Source organism: Mastacembelus armatus, chromosome 4 (assembly GCF_900324485.2).
Source record: "Mastacembelus armatus chromosome 4, fMasArm1.2, whole genome shotgun sequence".
Taxonomy (NCBI): domain Eukaryota; kingdom Metazoa; phylum Chordata; class Actinopteri; order Synbranchiformes; family Mastacembelidae; genus Mastacembelus; species Mastacembelus armatus.
Window position 1 is genome coordinate 7,441,974 of NC_046636.1, and position 27,641 is coordinate 7,469,614.

Below are 27,641 nucleotides of genomic sequence, written 5' to 3' on the forward strand. Positions count from 1 at the left end.
GACTGTCAGTTGTATACATTGAACTCCTTTTTTTTGTCTGAGACAAGTGACAGTTTTAAAGTCTCAGTATAGCTTCTTACTTGAATTGAAATATTCTGCAGGAGGTTCAACTTTTAAAATATAAGTGCACTTACTTGCATAGGGGACTCCTTCCTCCTTGCTTCAGATTTTCCTAAAGGAAAACCAAAAAGCAAAAGTATGGAGTAGACACCTTTCAATCTTTTGATTCATACGGCCTTATGGCTTCTCTTTGTCCAATTATGAAAAGTTCTTTTTGTTCTGTATCTGAAGAACATTTTTGCTGAGACCCTGAGGTCTCACAGTGTCACCAACTGTTCACTAGTTAGTTATCAATCTGCTTCATTCTCTGCTGTAGCCCCCTCAAGCAGCACTGTGATGTTCTACTTTTTTCCTGTGGCTTTCACCTCTTTTCATTTCTACTCTTCATATTCATAAAGCAAAACTCCTGTGCAGTAGAACTTCTAGAAAAGGTTGAACACTGACATTCTGCAAAATGTCAGAATTGCTCCTTGACCCAGTCTTTGCTGGTTCTACAGTCTGATTGGATTGCGGCTGCGTGTTGAGTTCACGGTGGGCTCACACTTAGATGGGAGGCCATTGGAGTACTAACAGATGCCATGGCAGCAAGGAGGGTGTTGATTGGTCATTAGAGAGGCCACACTCCTCCACTCACACTCCTGAGAGGACCCTAGGGTCCAACACTTTGTTTATCTCACAACCCTTCTGCCTTTCTCTTTTATCTCAACCATATGACTAAATTGGCTCTTTTACACAGAATCAGATATCATCTAAGTCTTTTATATGTTGCCAGTGAATCAAATTGAGGAAGTCTCTCGACTTCCATGGCATGGTGTGTTAGAGACAAATGTGTGAGTGGACTTTGAGAAATCCCCTTTCAGTCTATATCCACTACTATCACGTTTGACCCACAGTCTAAGTTTTAGCAGCCAAGCATCTTTTTGTGTCTGTGTTCAGGGTGTAGATCAGTGTGTGTATATAGGTCTATTTTCTTGTGTACTTATCCCATTTACTTATGTGAACATTAAATAAAATTTTCTTAATTAACAGGAGTAGTAAGAGGTAAATTTATTTTGATTGTGTGGAAAGCAAAGCTGTAATAAAGGAGATTCAGTTGGTAAATGCAACTATAGGTGCTCTCAGTGCTCTTGAGCTTTGTTCTTTTGTCCATCTCGAGTCATTTGTAGCTCCCCACCTGTACTCACTCATCTCTTCTGTAACTGTGCAGTGGCGTGCTGTTGACTGTGTCTAGATCAATTTTTTTCTTATGTAAGAGATAGAAGCAAGTGTTTTTTTTTTCACCCTATAGAGAATCTCAAATAAAAAATGTAGAACATATATAGAAGGATTTGTAATGTTTAGCATTATTTGAGTTAGCTTTTAGCCAGCGACACTTGTTGTTTTGTTGGTCTTACAAGAGGCATTGGAAGAGAAGGCCCTTGTTGTGTGGACACAAAGCAACCATTGTTGCTATTCTCTGCTATTCTCTCAGCTACCTTGATCACACAAACACGTTTTACTCACATCTAATATCTCCTGTCTCTATCTGTTCTTCCTTTTGCCTATCAACTTTTTTTTGTGATCACACTTTGTTTGCACAGTCACAAATAAGGCGCAATCCTTGTCACCCCACATTCTGATTAACACTCGTTATGACACTGACATACAGACCCTACAGGTAGAATAGATTAAACAGGTCACTGGGAATTTTCAGGTGGTGCCATGTGACCATGTTTTAGCAAACACAAATGCTCTTCCACCACCATCAGAACAGCTGTACGTTGGTTTCTCTGCTGTTTACAGTATAAAAGACCAACCCATGTAGGGTGGGGCAGAATAAGATGGCATGGGGCAGGGAGAAAAGAAGAGAGGATGAGGTGGGTGGTGGATATGCTGAGAGAAGTAGTCTGTAGACTGAGAGGTGAGATACTGTGGGGGTTGCTGTCTGCTGAGATATCCTGCTCCTTGATGCAGTACTGAAACTCCAGGGGGCAAAATGTTTTTTTCTGCGAATGTGTGATTTCAGGTACATGTTTAAACGTATAGTGTGTATTGTGCATATATGGCTGTGTATGCACATGCACGGCCATGTGGATCTGTGTGGCTGTGCAGGAGAAAGAAAGAGACACAGACGCTGTGAGAGCTGCAGGAGGCTCATCTGAATTCACTAATGCTGCCAGACTGAGAGAACATGGAAAGACTTCTAGGCACTGACGCTCAGGCTATTTTTAAACTTCCCCTTTCTCTGGTTAAAAAGTGGGGAAAAGTAGGGACCCGATCAATAATTTAAAATGCGATGATTTTGATGAATGCGGAAGAGTTTCATCACATCACCCTCACTTGAAGCCTCACAGCATTGTTGATGGTGGCTTGTTTTTTGTCTCTGTGCGCTTGTGTGAATGTGCTGTATATCAGCGTGTGATGGTAGATGAATTTATTCCCTTGTGACCACTCTTAAGCTATGCTCCAAAGAGCTGTGGGAATTTTATGTGTTTAAAAATAAAAAAACACGAAGCAAAGGCCAAGTTAATGTCCAGCTGAATTTAGCTTCTAAAAAGACACTAATGGCATCTTTAAGCTAAGCTCTTTATTCGCATGTATCTTGTCAATTAATGCCTGTTGATATGCAGGAGTATACTGTATAGCACAGCAGATTGCACTTAAGTATGCACAACCAAGCATACGCAACCAATTATTGTGAGTCAAAGAACAATGATTGGCTGGTTCATATGCATGTAATACCAATGTGGCCTAGTTTAGCCCACAAACGAACAGGATTAGTGCAGTTCCTGCTATAATGTAGCTTTGGTGATGTTATTCGGTCTTAGTCTGGCAAATTGGATTTCATAAAAAAGCTGTGCTCAAAAATATGTTGACTTTCATGACTGTCATAATAAGCAGATTTTGTGATGGTGGGGTTTTAACAGGATTTGGAGTTGACTCAGCAGCTGGCCCATTTCTCTTGTTGTATACATGAGAATGAGCTAAAAGCAGAAGCACATAGAGCTTTACATCCAGGTCCCACCTATATTAAACAAGACACCACGTTTTTCCTGAACGAACCTTGACAGATAAAGGTTTCATACTAAACTTTCGCTCTGATGGAGGCACCTTAATTTATACTGTATTGCAACATACTTATGGTGTAAAATCATGAATATTTATTTTCCCAGGCACTGTTAAGGATGTCCAGGATACTTTAAACCCCTTTTAGATCAACAGAAAAAACAGAGGAAGGCAGCGATTTGCAACAAAAGACTCAGGTTGTTCTCTGGTGTTATGTGGCTGCTGCCACATAGACTGATGCAAAATGATCTAAAAGACAAGTGATGTAAAAGACAAATCTTTTTTCCCCAGCAATTAAGAAAATCAACCTACTTATTGACGTGATATGACTACTGGTATCCTGACATCTAGACTGTTGTCCTTTAGATCTTAATTTTGCGAGCAAGGCCAAACCTAGGTCAGTGAGGACCAGTGGTAGAGGGCTACTGTCTGTGCTGTCATTTCAGCTTGTGTCCTCACTATTTACATGTCAGCAGATATGCCCTTAGGCTATGTCTCTTCACTCAAGGCTGCTCCAATGTTGCCTAATACCACACAATTACTGTGAAGATAATGGCGTTTACATGTGCGTAGTACCCCTACTGGCCCTTAATTTGGGTTTTGGCCTATTTTTCAAGACAGAAAATATAGGTCAGTGTTTCGATGCCTTCGTGAATGTCTGAGACCATTTATCATTTCCAGTCACGTAATTCATCCATGGTCTTTGTATAGACAGACGCACATTAAACACATTCATTTTTGCCGCTATCATCATCCAATACTTCATCTACCTGTCCACTTCTTTTATTGAGTGTATTTCGTAAAGGTGAAATATTCCTCAATTATCTTGCTCCCTGGAACCAGTTAAAAGATTAGAATCTAGCTAATACTCAATTCAGACTGAGATATCAATGTGGTACAAACCCATGTTTTTGTGTTAATAGGTTAACAACATGTACTGAATAGCTCCAAGGCAGTGTCAACATACAGATGTTGATGTTACCATCTGATAAGAGACCTGAGCAGATCTTGATATCTTATAAATGTACTGTAGCAATAACAGAGTTAGGTGACCTGAATATGGAGTACCGATCTCTGTTAAGCGAATATTTTGCTTGTGTTAGGCCTAGTGTGTTCTCATTCCTGCTTGTGTTTTCTCTGGGTACTCCCTGCACTCAACCTGAAGAACAAAGACCCGTAGGTTGAGCTTAGGTTAACTGGTGACTCCGTAAGTGTGAATGTGAGTGTTAGTGTTTGTCTGTATCAGCCCTGTTGATGTCCTGGTGATCTGTCCAGGGTGTACCATTGGCCATTATCTACCTTTTGATAATGGATAAATAGAGGGAATAGATCATTACTTATTTACGTATTTTATTAAGTAAATACCATACATTTATTGGTTTATCTTCTCTCTCCCTGGGAATTTGCCGATTTTATTTATTTATTTATTTGTACTTTACATATTTGGAGATTCATTTTCATGTAGGTTTTGGCTTATTAGTTGAATAATAACTTAAGAAAGAATTTGGATAAAATGAATTTTTATTTCTTTGACATTTTCCAGAGTCAATAATTGATGAATTTTAAAGTTGTAATGGAAGTAATTGTTGGTTGCAGTGCTGTTTTAATGGTTGTGCAGTGACCTAGTTGTAAACCTGGGTCCTGTGAATGTGGATTACAAGGAGTTAATCCTGAGATAACAGCCTGATATTAATGGGTCCAAAGCGGATGTAATGTGTGTTTATTAACCTGCATTAAACACAAGGGTTTGTGTGTGAAAGAGGGCGTAGTTACATTGACGTGTCTTCGCACAGTTCTGTTTGCTACTTAATTAAGGTCTCCTGCTACTTTCCTTTATTATTTGCTAACCCTGGTAATAATTATGGTGAGTGGCGGTGTTACTGGCTTTTACTTAAAATTATGTGCATGTTGTCATGGTCAAATCATGCACAGTCTTTTTTATTTTTTTATTTTATTGAAAAAGTGGGACTCTATATTAGTGTGTGTTTGAGTTTCTATGGTTGGATAGGGTTTGCAGAGTAGTTTCATTCAGTGTTTTGTCCATCAGTCCTACAGAGCACTGAAACCCATGTGAACAGGTTTAGAATTGGGCACTATTGTACACTTTTAACAGATATGATCCATTGTCATCCCTGTGAAAAGATGGGCTGACTGACTGACTGACTGACTGAGAACTGTCTGTCTGTCAGCCTTTGCATGTGAACTTCAAATCACAGCTCTGCAGCACTGAGCATGTATCCGCCAAAGGCAAGGCTTTGCACTGTCATCAGCACCACACAGCTGCCTCTGGGTGCTGTGCCATATGACATTAACTGAGATCGATCCTATCCACACCTCAAGGAGCTGCTGTGCAACACACTGTTTTCTCTGATGCTGCAACCATCACCTCAAAGACTGGGAAAGGAACTCTCCCCTAAGCATATGTAGCTGACTGACATTGACCGGATCACCAGCTTTATTATACCTAAGTTAATCGGAAATGTAAGTTGTACATCCAAAAGCTAGATTTTATTCCATTCATCTGGCTAATTGTCTTCCTGTCTCACTCTGATCCTATTCTGAGCTCTTACAATGTTCCAGCTTTTTTTCTCACACCTTTTGTCTGAAGTCAGCTCTTGTGATACCACTAAGATCCAAAACAAACTTTTTTCCACTTATAAATAGTATCAGATTTCATTTAGATACTCTTACTTTGAGTTTTGAGAGATGTCTTTGTCTTTCAATCATCACTCAGATGGTTGTGACCTGCATAATGGAAAGTTAATCTGCTTTCAGAGCAATAGCTGAAAAGCGGGATAGCAACAAAGCACGCCTGTCTGGTGAACATAGAAAAACACATTAAAAACACCATATTAAATATGACATAAAGTACATCAGAAATTCTGTGATTAGACATAATTTATCCCTACATAGGAGAATCTTATTTAATCATTTTTAACTATATTTGTAGTAATTAAAATAGTTTCTTTTTGGTTCTCACGTTGTTTTCTTTTGACTCAAAGACAGGTGGCTGTGGCTCAGATGGTAGAACGCGCTGACCGCTAATTGCAGGGTCCGATCCCCAGCTCCTCCTATCCACATGTTGAAGTGTCCTTGGGCAAGACACTGAACCTCAGTTTGTTCCCAGTGGACAGCCCAGCAATTGTAAAGCGCTTTGTTCGTTAAAAGCACTCAAGCACATATCAATTTTGACTCTTTGTGTCTCAAAACTGCTTATTCGTAAAGTCTCCCTCAGTTCTTTTGTTTCTCCAGTTCACATGGTAATTTCTCTCAAACTGATCTTAACTGTTGTTCTACATTTCATCTAAGGTGGGGGTTTAGGAGAGAAAGTTCAGATTTCAATACACTCAAAATGAAAATGTGATTTACTTGTCAGGAGACAAAGGAAAGACAACTGTGAGCTTCACACTTTTCCTCTGGAAAGGTGCCATTTTACTCATGAGACCTTGCCAAAAAAATCACGGATTCCTTTTTGACAGTAGAGCTTCAATAACAGCTTGCAAACAGAACAATTAGTCTTTGCCGAGGCCTAAAAACAAATTCAGTGGTTTCCACAGTCATTTCCACATGGTTCAGTGTAAAAGTTCAGGTGACTTATTTCGTAATGTGAGTTACAGAGTTGGTATAGGTTATATTCATGTCTTTTTATGCTTTTTAGCTTAATAATAGAGTTACTAATGAACTATGGCTGTATAGCTGTTGTTTTTTTTTTTGGAATGAGGCAGATGGTTGGGCCATATGGAGAGAAATGTATGATTACATGAAATGCTGAATTTTTAGCCAGCCAGCCGCCAACCAGTGATGGAATCACCAGTATGCAGCATATATATGCACTAAATGCTGTTGCAGTCAAAACTTTGTAGTCTACTCTCTTATTTCTCCATTTATTTTGAAATAATCATTTTAGTCATATCTTGGATTTAAGATTTCAAATTATAGCTTAGATTTTAGGGCATGTAAGCACTTGCTGTCTGCAGCAACTGAACATCATACAGTACAGTGTAGAGAAAGTTGGAGACTAGTCTGTTTTGGGAGACACTGGTTTGTTTTTTTTCTTAGCTTAGGAGGCTAACACCCCCCAAACAAACATGCTGGGTGTGTGTTTGTTGTGTTGAAGAGCCAGTCATGCGGAGTCGTTGTTTGACATAATGTTGGACCAGTATGGAATCTGACTGGGAATATCAACGCTGATATGTGGTGATACACAGAGGCTGTCACAAAGGTTGCATCCATATGCTGTGCCACTCATTCGTGAAGCTGTGAAATTGGGTTGCATCCCAACTAGCCTGGAGACAGTATTGCTTTCACTTCTCTCTCTCTCTGTCTTTCACTTCTCTCTCTCTCTGTCCCTCTCTCTCCTTTTGCTCTCTCTCTCAGCTCATCCTACTGAAGCATTTTTCTCGCATAGCTGCGAAGACTGAACAACTAATGTGGCATTAATAGGGTCACATCATCTTCATGGAGCTCTTTCTTTCTTCTCCTTCCAGTGAGGCTGAGGCAGTTGTTTATCTTCTTCAGATGTAGCTGTAGAAATGGCTTAGAAATCCCCCAGGCCAGCATCTCTCATATGTGAAGCCTGCCAGTTGATTTTTTTTTTTTTTTTTTTGGCTGTTAAAGCAGGCTGTACCTTAGAGGTTGTTTTCTTTTTGTTTATTCAAAATTTCAAGCATTGGATTTAAATTTTATCACTCCTTTGCAACTATGGACCTATTTACAGACCTAATCTAGATCAATGTTGTGATGTGTTTGCCTGTGCCAGTTTTAAGTTGAGCTAGAGATGCCACTGGGATGTTAACTATTAACCCATTCTAATTTAATCCAGGTAGTTTTAGACTTACCTAAAGCTTTCTTGATTTTCTGTCAGTCCTCATTTGTAACAACACAGTGTGACCAATCAGTATTAGTTAACTTAAGGACCATATCATCGTTTAAAAAGTTTCTCTTTACTCAAAACCTCTGCTCACTAAATCAGCATGAAATGTAATGCCATTTGCAGCGTTCAGCCTGAGATTTGGTGAAAAAGTGTTTTAAACGTCTGTGAGTGTGTTCCTCTTTCTGCTGGCCTTTGAAAGATGCCAGTTAATCTGCTTACTCCTTTAATTGTGAGTGGAGGGGTTGGGCCTCCTCCCCGCCAGAATAAGGCTAGTGATCCAGAAGTAAAACGATGACCACCACAGTTATTCCTTCCTTTAGGTTGTGCAACCCCCTACTCTTTTTTAGCTACCCCTTATCTCCACCTCCTCCCCCATACCCTCCCTCAGAGGGAAGAAAGCTCCTTGTTCTGACAATAGACATTTTTTGCCATATGTTGGCTTGACATCTTCATCAGGTTCACAGCAGGTTACCTTAGTTAACTTTCACTCCACTGCCTGATGGGATTTTCTCCCAGTGTTTCTCCAATCGGCCTGGGCTCAAAGTCTAGACGGCCTCCAAGGCAGGGTCCTTCCAGCCCTGTGTCCACAATGGCCGTATTGTGGACGCTTAGTAGCGGTAGCTTCCTCCCGTTACCGCGAACAGGCTAGTGCTAAAACAATGCTTTTGTCCAGGGGCATACGAGGGGGGCCTAATCCACTACATACTGTGAAATAAATCTCTCTCTGAGATGAGAGACTGAGCAAGAGAAATGGAGTGAATAAAATCATTGCCAAAGAGGTTAGAGTGCAGCAGTTTAACCCCTAGCCAAGAAAGAGGGAGGAGAGGAGGCAAAGGGAGCGAGAGAATGGAAGAACAAGGAGAGGCAGGCGCTACATCTCTTCATCTCCGGAGCACGGATGGAGGAGAGGGGCTGCCGGTAGCTTTCACAGCCTCTCTTCTCACCAGAGGAACTGCTGTTCACCATATGGGATTTGGCCTCTCTTAACAAACAGGCCCCCTATTCACTCTCAACACACATTCAGTCGTTCATGGAATAAGGTGAAAAAAGTGCATTTTTTTATGCCTTTAGAACATGGCATGGCCATGAGGGCTCTAAGTCTGTGTTTGATTCAAATAGTATAGTGAATTATAAACCAGAGGCTTTTATCTAAATGTGTATTCACACTGGATTTAGGGTTAGGTCTTTTTGTATTTTGCTGAAGTCTCTCAGTTTTAAAGCCAGAACCATGCATTCAGGCCACTGTTATTGAGCTGCTAAGGTGATCCTATAGAAACAGTGTGCACAAGCATAGGCCTCTGCACTGTGGGTGTATTTCATGTTTATCATATACTTTTTCTAGCAGTTTGCAGAAGCAATTATCACAACATCGTGTCATTCAAAGTTAGTAAGTTTGATTTTACTTTTTTTTTTTTTTTAACTTTAGTGACAAAATGGCTTAAAGTTGAATAATTTACAATGCTATGTTGGACAGTGTGAGGTTTCTGACACACCAGTATTACATGCCAACTTTTTCTTCCAGCCAGCAGCATTAGGGCAGCATTAGGAATGACATCCTCTGCCAACAGCTTCTTTTTAGCCTACTTGGAAATCCCAAGAAGCATATATTTATGCCAAGATGAAGATGCCAGCATTTTTCATTTTTAGCCTACTTGGAAGTGCTAGTTGACAGATTTATGTAGGAATTGAAGAAATGGGAGATGACGGGGTAGGCTTATTTCTTGATTCTTTCATGTTTTGTGCACATATAGCATCTTAATTTATTCTGTTTAATTCCCTCGTGTTTATGGATCCACCTGAGTGAGTAGAAAAAAAGTGGTGTAAGTTGAGAGAGCCAGAGTTGTATCACCCTCTCCATCCATCTCTTCACTCACTTCATCCTTTGTCCACCCACTCATTCCCTATTGCCCCACTCTCTGTTCTCAGCACCTTTCACCAAATAACCCTTCATTCCCCACGCTCCTTCTGCTCCTCAGACTTTTAAAGGCTGATGTCTCAAGAATATCCTAAACATTGATTGAATCACCCTGCCTCCCCTCTCTCTGCGTCAGGGGCTGCCACCCACTACCCCTGTTGTGACTGCTGGAGTTCAACCACGCTTGAAGCCCTCAGGGATCAATGGACATGCTACTGTACAGAAAATATTGAGCTTGCTATCTATCTGTTAACATGCATGTACTTGTACAGTACACATTTGCACACAGACACATGTATGTACTTTGCAAACAAAGACCAATGGTCACTCCTTAAGCTTTTTGTTATGTTGCCCACCTCCATTTTCTGGGGTGTGAATGGAGGAACCCAACTCTGGATAGGTGATTTCAATTCAATTCTCACCCACTGGATCTCTTTACACTCCCCTGGAGTGAAATATGCTATAGGTGATTTTCCCCTTGTCACTCTAGCTGCCACTGGTTTTACATCAAATGCCCTATTTATTATATTGTTTGAAACAGCTCTTTAGCTCTCTACAGAACATACAGTAAACACCAGTAAATTCTTTGCATTTTTGACTGTGATGGAGATATGTGAGAGAGATGCTGGTGTTTATCAAATCAGTATATTATACAGGCAGGCCTAACAAAGCATAGTTGTTGGACAGATGTAAGGACCGAGGTAGCAGGCAGTGTAGACAGGTGAATGAAAAGCAAGAAGTGGTTGATTGTTCTCACAGATCAGCATCCTCCAAAAACCTTGTGTCTTCAACTTCGCTGTCAATGGCATTTTACTGAGAGAAAATATTGCAAGCCATGGTACATAGTTTTTTTGTTTTTTTTTACAAGCCTTTTTTTGTATATTTAAAAGTTGACATTGGTATTGCAGAATTCAGAAAAGAATTATATTAGCTTTTAGCTTTTGTTGTTGAGCTCTAATATATGTGTGTGTGTGTGTGTGTGTGTGTGTGTTTGAAGAGAGCGCGGCTTAACCAATGCAGAGTCTGTCATGGTGACATTTGTGTCCCCTGGCAGAGCAGCAGGGGTCCTCTTTACCTCTGTAACCTTCAACTTTCAGCCTTAACCCCCTTCAGGCCCCCTCATGCGTCCACCACACGCCCAGCATGTCCGAAGGGAGGGATATACAAATGCAAGATAGTGAGAAAAATAGGGGGGAGGGCAGAATTGAAGAGGATGGAGAGCTGCAGGGGAGAGTGGGATGAAGAGAAAGAGTTTGGAAGACAGAAAAAAAAATTTATGGGAAACTGAGAGAGGAGAGGAGGAGGACCGGAAATGAGGCAGAAATAGGGGGAAAATGAAAAGAAATATCTAAAAGGAAAAGACAGCAGAAGAGATAAGCCAAAAGCAAAATGATTGGCAGAGGAATGTGGAGGTAGAGCAGAACAGAAAAAAATGAGCCTGTGAGACAGACAGGAAAGTGCACGCAGGATTGAGCAGAAAAGGCTTAGCTGAATGATAAAGGAAAGTGTTTGGTAGTACTCTAAAGTATCACATGTCCTTAGTGGCAAGAGAAAAAATCTTTTTGGGAGTTGTTATAGCTCTCAAGTTGTTTTGTTACACCAACAGTCAAAAACAGTCCAAAAACCCAGTTCCATTTGCAGAAATATGCAACAGTGAAGGAGCAAATATTGATAAACGTAATTTAGCCAGTTCAGTTTTGCCTTGCTGAATAATAAATACTTTATTAGAGCAGCTATTCTAAAATGTGTGGCAAAAAAGCTATTTATCATATGGAGGGAATTATCCACACTGGTAGTGTAATTGCTATACAAAAGATAAATTTAAGGCTACATAATATTAGTGCATTTCATGATTGCATTTCAGATAAAACACAGCTACATACTACTAGTTCTGGTGTGTGTTGAATAGGCTATTCAGTGGCACATATGTATTAAAGCTGCTCCCAAAATCTCGAAAATGAATCACGCCCCTCCTGTCTACTGTAAAAATAAAGCCCATTGGTTTAGCCGTCAAGATGGACATTTGTAGCAGAAATGTGGAATATCTTTTTTTTTTTTCATCATGTTTGGAGTGTTCTCCATTTTCATACATATCCCTGTGCATACCTGGTCAATGGCCGTGGAAAACATAGGCAGCGCTACCAGATATTCAAATGCTGGACACAGAAGACTGCCCCCTTTCCCCATCTCTTTCGTACCTCCGGTCCCTATTCCTCTACCCTATCTCATTCTCCAGCAGCAGTTCCCATCCTCTCACCCATTAAATCAGCATAAAATAGCCCTAACTGTGGCAGATCATAGGGTAAGGAGAAGGGGGGGGGGGGTGTTTGGAGTTGGAGCGTTTTGAGCTCAGCTGCCTTTCTTTTTTTTTTCTTCCTGCTTTGCTCTTTTCAAGATGTGTCCCATGAAATTATCCAAGAGGATTATGCAAGTCATCATGATGTGTCCTGTCATCCGTTTTTCCAATATATTCCTCCTTCTCTCTGAAGCAGCCTGATGTGTTAACCATGAAGCTTCTCTACACATCTGGTGTTATTGCATGGCCTCTTTACTAAAGCAGTGGTCATCACTTGTGTCTTCTTAATTATTCACATGATGTTTTCTGGACATATGCTTAGATCATAGCCAAGTATGTAGTCACACATCATACATTGAAGGGATTTAACCAACCTCATAGTTTGTAAATGTTAAAGTCAGTTATTGTTTACTGACTGAAATGTGTTGAAGTATCAAAAAGTATGATCTTTTTCAGATTCACTTTCTCTGTTCTGTTTAGGCAGAAGAGGCGGTGTTTCTACAAGCCTCTAGGCCCTTTGTAAATCCATAGCCCTTTTTATACAGAGATCGTAGCAAACTGCTGTTGTATTGACCCTTCTTGAAGGCAGCGTTTTTGATTTACACTAAACTCAAAAAGGCCAGCAAACCACCACCCCTGTGTTCATTTTACACAGCTGCCAGGAACCCCATCCCCCTAGTTTGAAATGCCATGGTTGAAAACTGGCACAAAACGCCCCCCTTAAATGGGCAGTGTAAAAGGAGCTCATGACAGTGAAGTGAAGCTGGCATGTGAGAGCTCGTCTCTTCAAACCCTTGCTGTACATGCTGAGGTTACAACATGACCTTGGAGCTGTGGAAACCATGTTTACTAGAGAACCCTGTGTTGAGGCTAAGGCTGTGTGGCTGCTTTCTTTCAACCACATGGGGTAAGCCTGAGAAAGACGAGGCTTACTTTTTAGTGTGGAAGTTTGAGATGGAAACATGCAGGAGAGAGACTGAAGCAACAGCAAGCTGGCACCTCAATAAGGCAAATTAAATGATTTGTGAATTTTGTGAACTTGTGTCACATGTCCAATCTTTGATGAACACTCCACTTCATTATAATCTCAAGCTATAAGCACAGAATAATGCAGGTCTTAAATGTTGTTCAGTAGCCCTGGGACGACAGGCTAGTGATTTTGCGAGCCCTGATTGTATGTCTTAAAATATGTCTTTGAAGCACACTACTCATTGGTTGTCTAGGACTGCAATTAAATTATTATACTGCAATTAGTCTGCATGTTCCTTATGAATCAATCAATCAATCAATCAATCAATCAATTCTGTCTCCTGGCTAATCTCTCAGAACTAATGTTCCCAAATTATACAGATAAACCTTTAGTTTACGATTTACCTTTCTCCAGAAAATATTCAGGCTTGTATCAATGTAGGAACAATTAAACAAATAAACTAGAGTCTGTATTGCTGCAGTTTTAAATTGCACGATTTGGTGTATAATGTAAGCTATCATATCTACACTGAGTCTATAGATTTGCATATTTACAGCACATACAGCCTAGACACTCTCTCTCTTGTCTTTTACTGTGCGCTGATGTGTGTGTATGAGTATATAAGTGTAAGTGTGCGTGTGTGTGTGCGTGCACAAACTAGCAGCAGCCACCCTTGCCCCCACCCCTCTCATTAATATGTATGTGTTCTGAGGCAGCTAGCGAAGACGGTGTGTTTCTCACCCGCTGATTAATGCTGTCTGTCAATTACCTCTAGATCCAACCGTGCTGTGGAGCTTCCCTCAGGACCACACAGACCAGGTTGGAACACACTCTGCTTTTGCTTTTTCATTCTTCCCTCCCTCTCTTTCTCCCTCTTTCTCACTCACTCACAATGTTACAGACAACCTTTACCTCCTCCCCCTCTTTCTCCTTCTCCTTTCCTTCTCCTTCTCCTTCTCCTTCTCCTTCTCCTCCTGATGCCCTCACTCACCCTGCCATCCTGTGGTAACCTCACCCAAAACCTATCACCACCACTACCACTCTGCTCCTCATCCCTATCAGTGCTTCCTCTCCTTCTCTCTTTCAGCCTCTTTCTCCACTGTCTCTCCTCCTCCTCCTCCTCCTCCTCCTCTCTGTCTCTCTCTGTCTCATTCTACGTCTGTTGCTGGTAATGAAAAGCAGTGAGCAGGTCTTCAATAACCGACGAATCAGTAATTATCATGCAACCGTGACAGGAATGCACACCTCTGTTTCCCCCTTTCTCTCTCACTCTCTCTCTCTCTCTGTTTGTCTCTTCTGCTTTCCCTCTCATTGTCCTACTCTCCCAGCTTCCTTTTGTTCCACATTTATAGCATTATCTGCTTCATTTTCAGTCTCAAAGCTAAATCTGCACTTTTTTTTTTTTTTGCAATATTTTTTGGCATCCTACAGTATGTTGTTCCAAAGCCACTCAAAGGTAAGTATTGGAGGGTTAGATATGCCTTATTATCCCCAAGAGGCACATTTATATGGAGATAATTGGTAAAAAGATGATTCCAGTATGCTATACCTCGAGTCTTATTTTTGTATTTTGAAATGTCTATTGATTATAATGATTCTGTACTCTATAAAGAAATAGCTGAGATCTGCAAAAATAGATCTGTTGCATCAAGAAGTCAGACTATCACAGGCTGTAAAAGAGGAAATAACTTACAACAAGCCAGATTATCTAAAACCACATATCTGAACCACATAATGCAAAACTGCTCAAAATCTCAAAATGGCAGCTGTAGTCTTTATTCTGTGTACACACTATATTGATAAATAAGGATTAACTAGTAAATGTATCTCAAGCCTTTAAGAGAGGTTTACAACAGACACTTTACAATTCACTTTTTTTTCTTTCCAGGAATACACTGATCCAATAGGGCATATTGGTAACAGCCACAATACAGACCTTAGTAAGCAAATTGGGTATCAGCATGAAACAGATGATACATATTAAATACAGTTAGTAAAAGTTACTATAAAATTCAGTGCTACTTCTGTTAATATCATCCATTTAGTCATAAAAATCCAAAAAAAGAAAAGATTCCATTAAGGTCCATGCACTGTGATAATCAGGTTCCACATTTGAGTCCACATTTTGATATTTTAAGTTATATAAGAATCGGTATATGGAGATAAACAACTGGATCAGTATACCTCTAGTTTCCTCTTTCAGATGAGGTTTGCTTAACCAATTCATTTTTTGAATGCTGGTGTTTATTGCTCCATCTGACTTCTTTTTAATGATGCCACTGTAGTTAACAAGTACAACATGATCAATTAATAGAAATAATACACAAAACTAAAACAAAATATTATCTTGACATTGTTATCTTAAGCCTGAATTATCCTTTAACCTAGCTGTCTCTGGGGGATAATCTTAGTAGTTTGGAATAATTTAAACTCACTTGATAGGCTTTTTACTTAAAAGGCCTACTCTCTACCCTTAGGAAAATGCACTCAGCAGGATGTCTTTGTTTTTTTTCTCTTTGGCTTCACCTTCAAAAACAACAGTTGAGATCCAACTTGAGCAAAATGATCACACAGTCAGTAATAACATGTCTTAATTTCTATGTTATGCACGCCACATCTGTAAGTAGATTGAACTGAGTCATTTTCCTGCTGTTCCTCCAGCGTGTGATGACTCTGTGACTCCTGCTCTCTATTGCTGAGGCTTCTCAAGCATTGTCTGTGTGATTTTTGCACTGACAGCCTAAGAATGGCAGAAGACAGAGATTTGACAAGGGAAAAAAGCAAGAAATAGAGTATTTTGTTTTTGTGCCAAGAGCAGCCACAGGACTAAACAGGACCTGGAGCAAATGACTGGAGAGACGACTGCATGCAGCAGCCCATCAGGGAGGGAAGGAGAGAAATGGACAAGTTTAAAAAAGAAAAAACTAGAGCGAGACAACAATATGTGCGTAGGCTAACTATCTCTCAACGCAACAGCCAAGCCAGTGAGTTTAAACAGCTCTCCTGTCTCTCTGATCCACTTTGAGGAATAAACGGGCTTGTAGAAAGATGCTTCAGGCGATGTCTGCCTGCCCCACAAGAACCAGAGCATACTATCAGAGTAAGAGGTAGAGGGAGTGAGGGAGCGAGAGTGTGAAAGAAGGAATTATAGACTTATAGAGGTAGGCACAGGAAACTGTAGTGAAGGAAGAGGTGTAAAAAGAGCAGCTGAACTCGAGAGATGGGAAAAAAACAAAAAAACAAAACAGTGTAAACATCATATATATGTTGACATGGGCCTGCCTCATCCTTCTTCTCCAACAAGTTTCTTCTTTTTAGCCGCCCCCCCCATAAGCTTACTTTTCTTTCATTCTCTTGTTGACCAGATCGTTTGTGTGGATAAGATGGTCCTTAAGATGGCTAGTTAGCGTGCTGTGTACAGAGGGATTGGCCGTTTCCCCTGTATACATAAAGGCTTTATTCACTGGCCTCATTACCAGGATTAGGGCTCCTTTCCTCTTTTGTGGGACTGAAGGCTGGAGTTTTCTGTAGCCATACTCTCTACCTCTTTCTATGGCTCGAGCTGGCCAGCATATGGCAGCAGCAGCCAACAGTCTCCGCAGAGGGGCTCAAAGCTCAGAGCAAGGCCTCCTTTTGTTTAGGCTGTTATTGTTGCTCAGCGTAATGACATTTGTAGGCCGTAGGATTGGGGTGGAGGGGTTAGTCTACCCCAGGGGAGAAGGGGAGAGCGAGGGAGACAGAAAGAGGGAGAAAGAGAGGGAGAGGCAAAGACATGCAGACAGACAGGAGCGTGGATTATGGAAATATGAATTGATTTTTTTTTCCTGTTTTGTGGTAGAATAGAAAGCTCAAAGGAGAACAGACTGCAGACTGGCTGGCACGCCAGGGTGGTGCTGGGGAAATGTGAAGTGAGAGCCGCTTGTTCCCTCATTCTTTCTCTCTCTCCCTCTCTCTTCTTTTTTCCTCCTGCTCCCCCTGTTCCTCCTTCAGCCCATGAGACTCTTGATGCCCTGGTCCTCTGCAGATGCCATTTGGATAGAGAGGGAGAGATGGAAGAGAGGGAGGGAAGAGAGAGGTAGCTAAAGCATACATTTGAATGGCAAGGAGGACTTTTTTTGCAAATGAAGCAGACAGATGGAAATCTGTCCGTTTCCTCTCAGATCTCATCCCAAAATTGTGGAAAAAACACAGCAGACAACACACTCAAACACACGCACACATACTCACACTGAAAATGGTTCTGCCAGTTAATTCTAGCTAACCACAGTGTGGTGTGTGTACAAGGCCCATTTCTCTATAAAGAACAGAGGATGATATGATAAACACTCAGCAAGTTTCACAAACAGTTTTAAAACTTAGAGATACTGTAGCAACTCAAAAATATTTAAACATGTCAAATTACTTCACACCTCTCAGAACAAGACTACAAACAAATATATTTTAACAGTAAATTCTGTATTTATCTTTTTAATTTCATAGGCATCTTTTGTCTCATTTATTTAGTTGCTGTTGAGCTTTTCTGCTTATTCCTGCACATTTCTTCCTGGAATTAGCTTTTCTTCCCCAGTTTACTTGCAAATTATACGCATACATGCACTCACATGCATACAGAAAAAGATAACATTGTTAGCTTTCTTGGCGTATCATGTGTGACCGGTTCAGTCTTGTGCTCCCATTAAACTTTTGTTTTTCATTCACTCTTGTCAGCTGTGTCTTTTTCTTTTTCCACCATCCTGTCTCTTTTTGCCATTTTTTTTTTGTGGTATCCCTCAATGCCTTCTGTCCCTTCTGTATCTCTTACTTGCTCAAAAAGTCTTATCATTGTCACTTCTAAAGCCATTGTTAATAAGTATATAGCAACTTACACCCAAACAACGTAATATCCAAAAATAAAGGTTTTTAATTATGAATAGCTTATACTGCAAGATCTTCTCTTATCTATGAGCTTCAGTTAATGTTAACTATGTATGGCCTTTCAACACAATTTATTAGGGAACTTTTGATCTTCAACCTGCATACAGCACTGAATTGACTGTATAACATATTGTTTTTCATTCATGCCACGGCTACAGTAGGTGCAGTTTAGCCCTAAAAGGAAATGCCTTGATACAGACACATCTGTGCCATGAATAATGAACATGATAATAATATTATTAAAATCAAAGACTTGTGTTTTTTAATGCATTACGTGACCCATGTTGTGGGAGAAATAGTACTTTCCAGTGAACTGAAGAAGCAGTTTTCTTATGACTTCCTCCAGTACCTTATATGCCATTTTGATGGGCTTGAATAACTGTAGCAAAGAAAGCTTTTGTGATGGAGGTAATTGTTATACTTTGGTGCAAAACATGTAGACTATAATCTCTTGCCCTTTGGTTCTGCAGCATTGACACCAGTCTCTGTTTACAGCAGGCGTTTTAGATTGTGAAATATTTCCTTAGTTTTAACAAAATGGCCATTAGACATGCAAATATAGTAACAGTCTGTAAAATGTACCAGTTATTCTGCCTGTAGGTGTGTTTTAACTTTTTGTTTGTATGTCAATTTTTTTTTTTTTTTTTTTTTGTCTTTTGAAAACTATATTATTCATATGTTCCTCTCTTTGTGTTCATTTGGTTCGTAGTACTGTCAGATATTTTGAGATGCCATGACTTCAGGCTAAACTAGACTTATATGCTGTTCACGTTGTCCTGTATATCCATCTCTGCTCAAAAGCTTGGTGTCATCAGCCAGCCAGCCAGAGAGAGGAAGGGACAGACAAAGCGAAAGAGAATAAGAGAGGCTGAGGGTCTCTCGAGGCTTCAACCTTGGCAACTTTGAGTGTTGCTCTGACACCATGCTCCATCAGGACAGGCTGCCTGACATGCTGTGATTGGTGGCCACAGCTCTGTGGACTAGCCCTGGGTGGTGGAAGGAGGGAGAAGGCTTGTTGGAAAAGAGGTCTGTTGGGTGGGTGAGGGAGCAGTAGTCTGAGGGCTTGAGGTAAAGGAAAGGAGCTGTGGACATGATTGGTTGCTTCAACCCTGAGGGAGTTGAGTGTTAGCCCTGAGGAACGGAGGAGGTAAAGTAGTGGCGGAGAAGTCAAGGTGGTTGTGAGGAGGTTCAGTAGCAAGAGGCCAGAGATGTTAACTCAAAGACAAAGATAGGTGGCCCTCATTTGAGACCTTATATATCAGCCAAAGGAGGGAACAGTATAGATAAGCAATAGTTGTGCATAGGAAGCAGAGGACATAAGAGCAAATTAAGTGGAGAATGTAAAGTAAATGGGTCCGAAAGGGATAAATGGCAAAAGGGCCACATTAAAGGTGGGAAGGCAGTGCAGAAGTCTTGAGGTTCGTGCATAGGAAGGAAGAAAGGTGATGACAAGGTGAGTGGTGTTTGGAATGACAAAATGGTAAAGAAGTAGTGACAATTGTAACAACACAATGAGTGAATTTGGAAATTAGAAGACTTGGTAGAGTCAAAGTTTTAGGAATGCAGTGTTAAGTTTGCAGGATCTTTATGTAAAGTGTCTTTTTTGTGGCTGGAAATCCCCCATGATTAAAAAAAAAACAACTTCGCACTCAGATTATACAGATGTTTCCATAGCGTCTCGAGAAAATGACGAGTTTAGACAAAACACCACCAATTAGTAATAGAGTAGGTGATATCCTCACTTATTAGTAATGCATCACATGGTCCAGATTCTGCAGGCTATGTGTGGGTGACAGGAAGGTGTGGGATGGGTGATAGAAGTGAAGTAGAAGTTGCGGACAAAAAAAACAACAGCACCTCTGTGGGGCCAGAGGTTGTTCACAAGGGCAAAGCTAACTTCAATACAGCCTCAAAAAACAGAGGAGAGAAAAATAGTGATGTTTTGTGGTGAGCTGTGAGTATGTTGTCAGCTTTTTGGCTACTGCAGCAATTAGTTATACTGTATGAAGTTGTAATAGCAAGGCACAAGTGCGATAAAGATGAAAAACCTTTTTAGTGTTTGCATGTGTGGTGAGACAGGCCTGAGTGTGTGTGTGTGGGGGTTTGTGTTTGTGTTTGTGCATGTATGTGTCTGATTTCTCAGTGTGTCACAGGGTCTCGTCTTTCCCCTTCACTGCACCCTGACAGCAGTGTGAAACAAGGCCTAATATGATCTGTGTATGTCTTTGAGAATGTGTGTGTATGTGTCTGGGTTGATAGTGTTTTTATTCCTGTTTCTAACCATTTTCACCTCAGATCCCTGGAGTGTTCCAGGGTCTTGCCTAATGGACAGTCTCGCCCCACTAAGTTGGCCTTTGGCTCAGGCACTGAGCTGGTCGCCTAACTAGGGCCCTTTGTTGCTCATGGGTCCTGATAGCGCTGACCTCTGGGCTAGCTTCCTGGGAGAAGAATGATGGCGGAGAGGGAAAAGGAGAGCAGGGGAAGTGTTTTTACGCCCCGTTGCTCATATCTCTCTAGCATCACCCAGTGACCGGCAAAAAGAAAGCTGCAGTGTATTTTGGCAGTGGAGTAGAGTGCTGTTGGCTGCTTGTCTTTCCCAAGCTGCAGGTGGACAGTAGTGGATTCAGTTACAGATGTACCTGTCCCAGGCTCACTCATGATGTATGCTAACTGCACTTTGACTCCTCTCTCATTCCAGTTCAAGAAGAAATTCTTCTTAAATGTACATTAAAGGCAGGGTTCATTTGAGCTGAACTAGTTCCACCTGGACTATCACTTATCACATATGTGCAATATCAGTTGAGGTAATTTAAAGAGATTGTAGTGAAAAGATTTACAAATGTAAACCATTAACTTGGGTCATACAGCTAATCCTGAGAATTGAAGGTTTATTTTGCACATTGTAAAATGGTGGGGATGCAAAGGTTTCCAGTTATGAAATTGAATGGTGTTGGCTCAGTGCAGTTGAGATAGTCATAATAAACAAAAGATTCATAGAATTAAACCTAAGCATGTTCAGGTTTGATTCAAAGACCTCTTTTTTTTTTTTTTCAGAGATTTTAAAGATGCAAACATGTGAACTGTTTTTGGATACATGACCACAGTATGGGAACAGAAAGTTTAGAATAGGGAACAGGGAGATTGACAGTCATGTGGTAAAACATTGTTCCATCTTTCATAATGAAATCTTGAATTCTGCCTGCATTTTTCAGAGCTCATCAATGAGTTTTAACATATACCAAACAGGACTAATCATGTTGCTGTAAGTATTATTCAGAAATGTACATTGTATTTGAAAATACTGTTGAACTGCCTCAGTATTGGCTGCAGTCACTGAGAAAGATAGTGTGTCTACACCTCAAAACAGGTTGTTCCTGTCATCCAGGAAGCTCTTATTTATGGTATCAGATGCTACACTTTCCTGTATCACAGATTGCTGTTGCAAACAAAGCTATCACACATACAACGATATGGCTTAATTGGCATGCATTTCTCCTTAACTACCTCATACATGGAACAACCAGCAGCCATCAGCCAGTGACAGAAGCAGTGGTTGAAAAAAAGGGTGCTGTGTAAAGGGAGAGAAGGAGAGAGAGAGGGAGGGAGGGAGGGAGGGAAAGGAGAGGCAGGAAGCGGAGGGTGCTACAAGAACCTGACCCTCTCTGCTAGATTCCGTGTACATCTGTCAATGAGACGTCCACAGCCAAATGTTTCAGAGCCAATGTTGCACTGCTGCTCCCCTGCTGAGCTTCAATGTACACATTTTATGTGTGTGTGAGAGTGTGTGTGTCTGAGTGTGACGCCATGTGTTAGAGGCAGGCCCACATCAGGGTTCATACAGTTGAACTAAGCCCAGTGGGAGCAGAAAGCTTAAAGAAGGAAATCCCCCCCGGCTGCTTGGTACATCCATGCACGTGCGCACACACACACATACGCACACACATACGCACACACTCACATGCGTGCATTCTCTCTCTAACTATCCCTCTCCCTCTCCTCCTGGCACTTCATTAATGAAGCCCATGCTTGTATGTTTGGGGCATATGCAGCACTCTTGGCCCAACCCTACAAGTGTGTGTGTGCGCGTCTGTGCATATGTGTGTTAAAGAGTGAGACATCTCCCCCTATCACATGGTAATATATTCAGTGGAAGATCTCGGCAGAGGCATAATACTGCCGCTCTCCCCTGTCTGAGCCCATCTGTGATATGTAGAAAGGACATCAGCAGGACAGGGTATTAGCACTGGAATAATGCACACTGTTATTGTTGACTCCACATACTTATTCTCCAACCAATATGCCCCTTCACCCTATAACATAAATACATCCATAGTGGAGAAAACAGAAGATAAATGAGAGAAATATAATGGATGACATGTATACTACCCCTGTGGAATTTTCTGTTTGAGGTGACTCATAAACTGATGAACTGATGGGAGAGAAGTGAGTTTGAGACTGGACAGTGAATATCATCCCTCTTGTTGATACAAATTAGAGAATCCATCCTGCAGGTGCAGTATGCAGTAAAGAGGGGAAAAAAAGCAGCATTTTGCCTCTCCTTTTTCAACTTGAGGGAGGACTGAAGTAGCATTGCTGGTAAATGCTTTTGGGAGGCTGATGCCCCAGTGAAGTTTCCATTCAGGACCTTACAAGGTGTTTAAGCCAGTGGGAACAGTCGCTGCCGAGCGGTTCACCAAGGGTATAAATTATTGTCTTCATTTTGTCCTTGGTTTATGCTGCTGTTATGTCCTTAAGGGTCCAAAAGTACAGATATGTGAAATGACAAATTTCTTCTTGCTATAGAGGTGACACAAACACATATGAATATAAGAACACATATACCTCTCAGGTGTTGGCATGTGCGTCTTCCTCTTTCAACACCTCCTGAACAGAGGCTTTGGTAACATGAGACCACTGTTAACCAAAATAAGCCCTCTCACCAGAGACCCTCTGCACCAGAGGGGTCAGTGGGAACAAAAACTTATGGAGGGGATTAATAAAAAATCCAGAAAGACAAAACTCCCTCTTTCCCCATCTCCCTGTCCTAGCAGCCTGGGTAGAATGAAGAAGAATGTGAAAATGTAACGCCCCCGTGTCAATTTGAAAGTGCACCTCATCGACTCATGTGCCCCTCCATCTTTCTCCATCACCCCCCCTCTCCTTCCACCTTCCCTCTCTCAAGCAGCTCTGTTGCTTTGGTCCCGCTCTGAAGGCCGTTCTTATTACCGGCACAGAGCGCAGGTCAGAATGGCAAGCCTGCAGCATACTATTAAAGCCTAATGAAAGGAATCTCTGCAGGGTCTGGGGTCTGCAGTGGCCAGAGGAGGCCGTGTCTCTGCCCATTGTTCTTCTGCTCTTCTCCTCATGATTCTGTACATTTTTTTTCTATCTAGAAATATAGCTTCTTTTCCATGTCCCATGTCTCTGACTGTGTCACTGTCTCTTTCACTTATTTTCTTTTACTTTGCCTTGTTCTCTCTCTAATGCTCAGTTTTTAAGTTTTACTGTGTTTACATCAGATGGTGTTTTCACATCTCTGAATTTGTTCTGTTGCCTGTTAAATGTAGCAGTGGCTTATGTAAGTGCGCAGCTGAAGTTCTGCTGTTTCTCCTTTAGAAAACATAAGGCGTAAGTTTTGCTTCCTCTTTCTGTTGCTGTTAAATGGTAAATGCACAGGAGGTTTTTACCATGAAACCTGTAAATGTCTAAGATATTGTCCATCACATATTAATTTATGCAGGAATCACAGTGATAATAATTCTATTTTTTTTTAACATATTTTCCCACAAGAGAATTGTCTTAATTTGTGCTCCCTTTACAGGATGGTCAGAGGTCAGGGTCACCTACAGAAGTTTGATCCCATGGTGCCCTGCCCAGGACACAGATATGTCCTGACACAGGGAGTTAAGTCTTGGTTACCACTGTTAAAATATGCTGTCTGTAATCTGCAGTAGTATTGCTTAGCACCAACAGGGTCAATTTCTAACACGAGTAGTTATTGCTGAATATTAGCATATTTATTTCTGGTATATCGTGAAGATAAATTTACATTCTCTAAATGTAGTTTACATTGGCATGGAAGCCTTTCTGTGGTCAATCAATTTTTAACTGTAACATGACTCATGGAGCACTTTGCAGTAATGACAGTATCCATATTTATCTCATGAGGATAGAAAATAATGGCATTGTTCGGGAAGCATTGTAGTGGGCTGGTGAACATTATTGGAGGCAGGCATTGCTGATATAGATCGTTTGATACTTGCATAGCATTGGATTAATATGCTGTAGTGTGTAACATGACAGCAGATTTATCTCTTGTGCCCTTTTTCCATAATTATTGGTGATTTGACTGTCTGAACAGGTACTTATATGGCAGGAAGAAAAACCAACAAAAAATGGAAAGCCTCTTGTTTTGTTTCCTCAGAGGAACAAAAATTGCTCCTCATGTTACAACTTATTTTTCCCTTTATTTTTTAATGCACAGTTTTAATGTTTTTATTTCTGCTCTATGAAGGAATTAATCATTTATATTTCACCAGTTTCTTTCTTAATCTGGATTTTTCTTTTCCTCTGTGTTTCTTTCTGTCTTTTCCTCACTCTCTTTCTTGTTATTGTATCACAACCAGTAACCTTTTGGTATCTGTTGCAGTTTGTAGATTACTGAAGAAACAGGAAGTTGCTCAGGAAGTTTGTTGTTTACAGAATATTAGATCACATACCGAGTCACTCCCCTTTCCAGCAAAGGTACAGATAATAGTCTACTATTCATCAGTAGCTTAGTGCTAAAACTATATCTGAGTCATTTGTTTGTGTCTTTGTATTTTAATCAAATTTGAGCTTAGTTTTAATCCACTAGTCTGCTAAATCAGGGTTTCATACCATCATACATTTTTATTCTGCATTATTTTTTTTTCTTTTCTGTCTCTAAAACCAAGGCTCAGCTGTCCTTGTGCCTTTACACATTGCAAATGAATGCATATCCATGCAAATTCTTAAAAAAGAAAGGCTGAGAATTTGAATATTTTGCTTAAAGCTGCACCCAGGTCGACCCTGCCATTCGGCATTTGAAAGCAGTGTGTCTGTTTGAATACTGAGGATCTCTCTTTGTCATGTTTGCCAGAGGGGCTGGGTGAGCGAACCAGCACCGGCAGGATGGGCAGAGATCGGCTGGGTAGCTGCACACAGACAGACTAATTGGGAAAAGGGGGGCGAAAGGGGGGACGAGGGGTGTTGGTTAGGGTGAGGAAAAGGTGGGGTATGCAGGAAGGGGGGAATCTAAGATGACGACAGGGGGTTTAGGAGGGAGGTGAAAGAGGACGGACAGTGGGGGATGGGGGATTGAGAGAGAAGGGGAAGAAGAGAGAAGGTGATGAAGAGGGCACAAGAGCGTGCGGGAGGAAGAGGTGAAGGAAGGGTGAGGGAGAGACACTGTGGTTTCCAGCGTTGATGTGCTAGTAGCCCTGCTGACTATGTCATTATACTGTTGAAGTGCTGGCTGGATAACCAGGGTCCCTGCCTGCTGCAAACCACTGTAGCTTTCTACTGTGTATGAAATAGTTTTGCGTCAGTTGTCTTGCAGTTCTTAAACATATTCCAACAGGAACTAGTACCTGAAAGTCTCAAAGCATACCACTGAATCCATTAAAGACTTCCATTGAGGAATATTTATATGTGTATGTATAGTTTGAGAAGAGTGTCCTCATAGTTGTGGAGACGTATACATGAAATCAACCACTCAGTGCTCTTTGATAAAATTACGTCATGCTGTTGCCATCATTTTGGAACATGATAACAGCTTGGTTGTTTCAAAGACCATATTTCTGTGTAACAAGTTGTATGAATTTCCAGATGGATTAATTTTCAGAGTTGGTCTGGTGCACCAGTATCTTGACTTGCACACATGAGCCGACCTCCTGTGATACACTGCTCTGATACACTTACCTAAACTGAACTACTCTGTCTAATTCATAGTTGACTCATTATGCAGATGCACAGTTGTGAAGCATACCCTGTTTTTTTTTATGAATGCATTTTACTACCTCCCCAGCTTTAATTGATTTCCATTCATTTCCATATGGTATACAAAATCAGCTTGCAAAGACTTGAGTTAGGTAATTCATCACAGTGAACATCTTGTCTACATTATTTTGAGTTATGTTATTTTTGTGTGGTTATGCAGCACAGGCTTTTCAAATCAGTCTGCAGTTACGATTGCATCACCGGAACGTAATAGATTAACTCTGACAAAAAAATAAAAGCATATACAGTGTCCACTGTGATGGATTATATGTGAAAAAGACATTCAACAATATAACAGTGCACAATGCTTTGAAAACAGCTGACAGTAATGTAATGTACATGTGAATTGTAGTAATGAGCTAAAACATGTAAAACACTGATGTAGTCCTTTAAAGTCTGCTTCTAATATTGGTATAGCCGAGGTACATTTACAAATTTCCCTGCCAGCAGCCTCCATTCCTCCTAAAACTACACCCTGTATAGAGGGCTCTGGGGGCCAGGCTGCACTGAACTAGGCTGAGTTACACTGGGTAGCTAGCTAGATTGATCTGGCTGCAGTAGCCAGGGGAATATAAAGCAGGGCAGGGGCTTAAAGTCTGAGTCCCCCCAGGGAGAAGTCCTCACTGCATGGGGAGCATGAACTAAGCTGCTTGTCCCAGCCTCCCATCCTTCCTCTCACCTTCTGCTATTCTGCCTGTCCATCGAATATCTTCTCTATCTCTCCTTTCATTGTGACATTCATACTTGTCAGATTTTCTGCCTGCTCCCATCTTTCTCACCTTTGCTTTTTTCCTCATATTTTATTTTCAGCATTTTCCCGTTTTACTTCATCCTCATTCTGTCTTTGCTTTCATCTACATTTCGTTACAACACTTCTCTGGCTCCCTTCTCCATGTTTGCGAGCATATGGGAAAATGAATATTGCTGATGAAGTTCACACCCAAAATGAAACAACATGAATGTTGCATAGTTTAGCATTTAAACCATTTACAAAAGAAAGATGTTTTAAAAAAAACAAACAAACTTAACATTATTCTGTACACTTGCTGTAATCTAAAAGCTGGGTTTACCCTTTTTAGTGATGGAAAGTGGCCAGGGGGACCAGTGCATAAGTGTCACACAAGCTGATCCTAAGCAGTATGATCTGTCACGTGTTAAATAACCAGATACCTGCTGTACGCCTCAGCCATATATAGTTTAACCTGCTACAATTACATCTTAAAAAATCAGGGTAGAGCAGGAATAAAAGTGAAGTTTAGGCCAAATTTTTATAAGTAGAAAAGCAAGAGTGTCGCCCTGTGCTACAAAGTTTGTTGCTCTTCCCTGCTGCATTGTGCTATTCTGCAGGGGTACTGTGCAAAGCTGCACAGTGCTGCTGTGTGCTGTTGTAGTGTTGTGGTGCAGTGATAGCAGGATCATCCGCTGGGGGAACCCAGAGCATTCTGTCTCACTGAGTGATACCCCTGTCTCCACTCAGGATAAACAGCACACACGCACCAGTGTCTGCCAAACCCAGCCTAGCAGCAGATTCCTCCCTCACCCCCACCTC

The 27,641-nt window shown here is 41.0% G+C and overlaps 1 protein-coding gene across 2 annotated transcripts in view; it reads left to right on the plus strand.

The window, feature by feature from the left end:
- dennd1b (DENN/MADD domain containing 1B) overlaps positions 1-27,641 on the plus strand; it is a 99,934-nt gene that overhangs the window by 7,149 nt on the left and 65,144 nt on the right. For both annotated transcript variants that reach the window (XM_026323163.1, XM_026323164.1), the window contains exon 3: positions 13,935-13,978. In XM_026323163.1, coding sequence (XP_026178948.1) covers positions 13,935-13,978 — 44 coding nt within the window. The remainder of the gene's footprint in view (positions 1-13,934; positions 13,979-27,641) is intronic.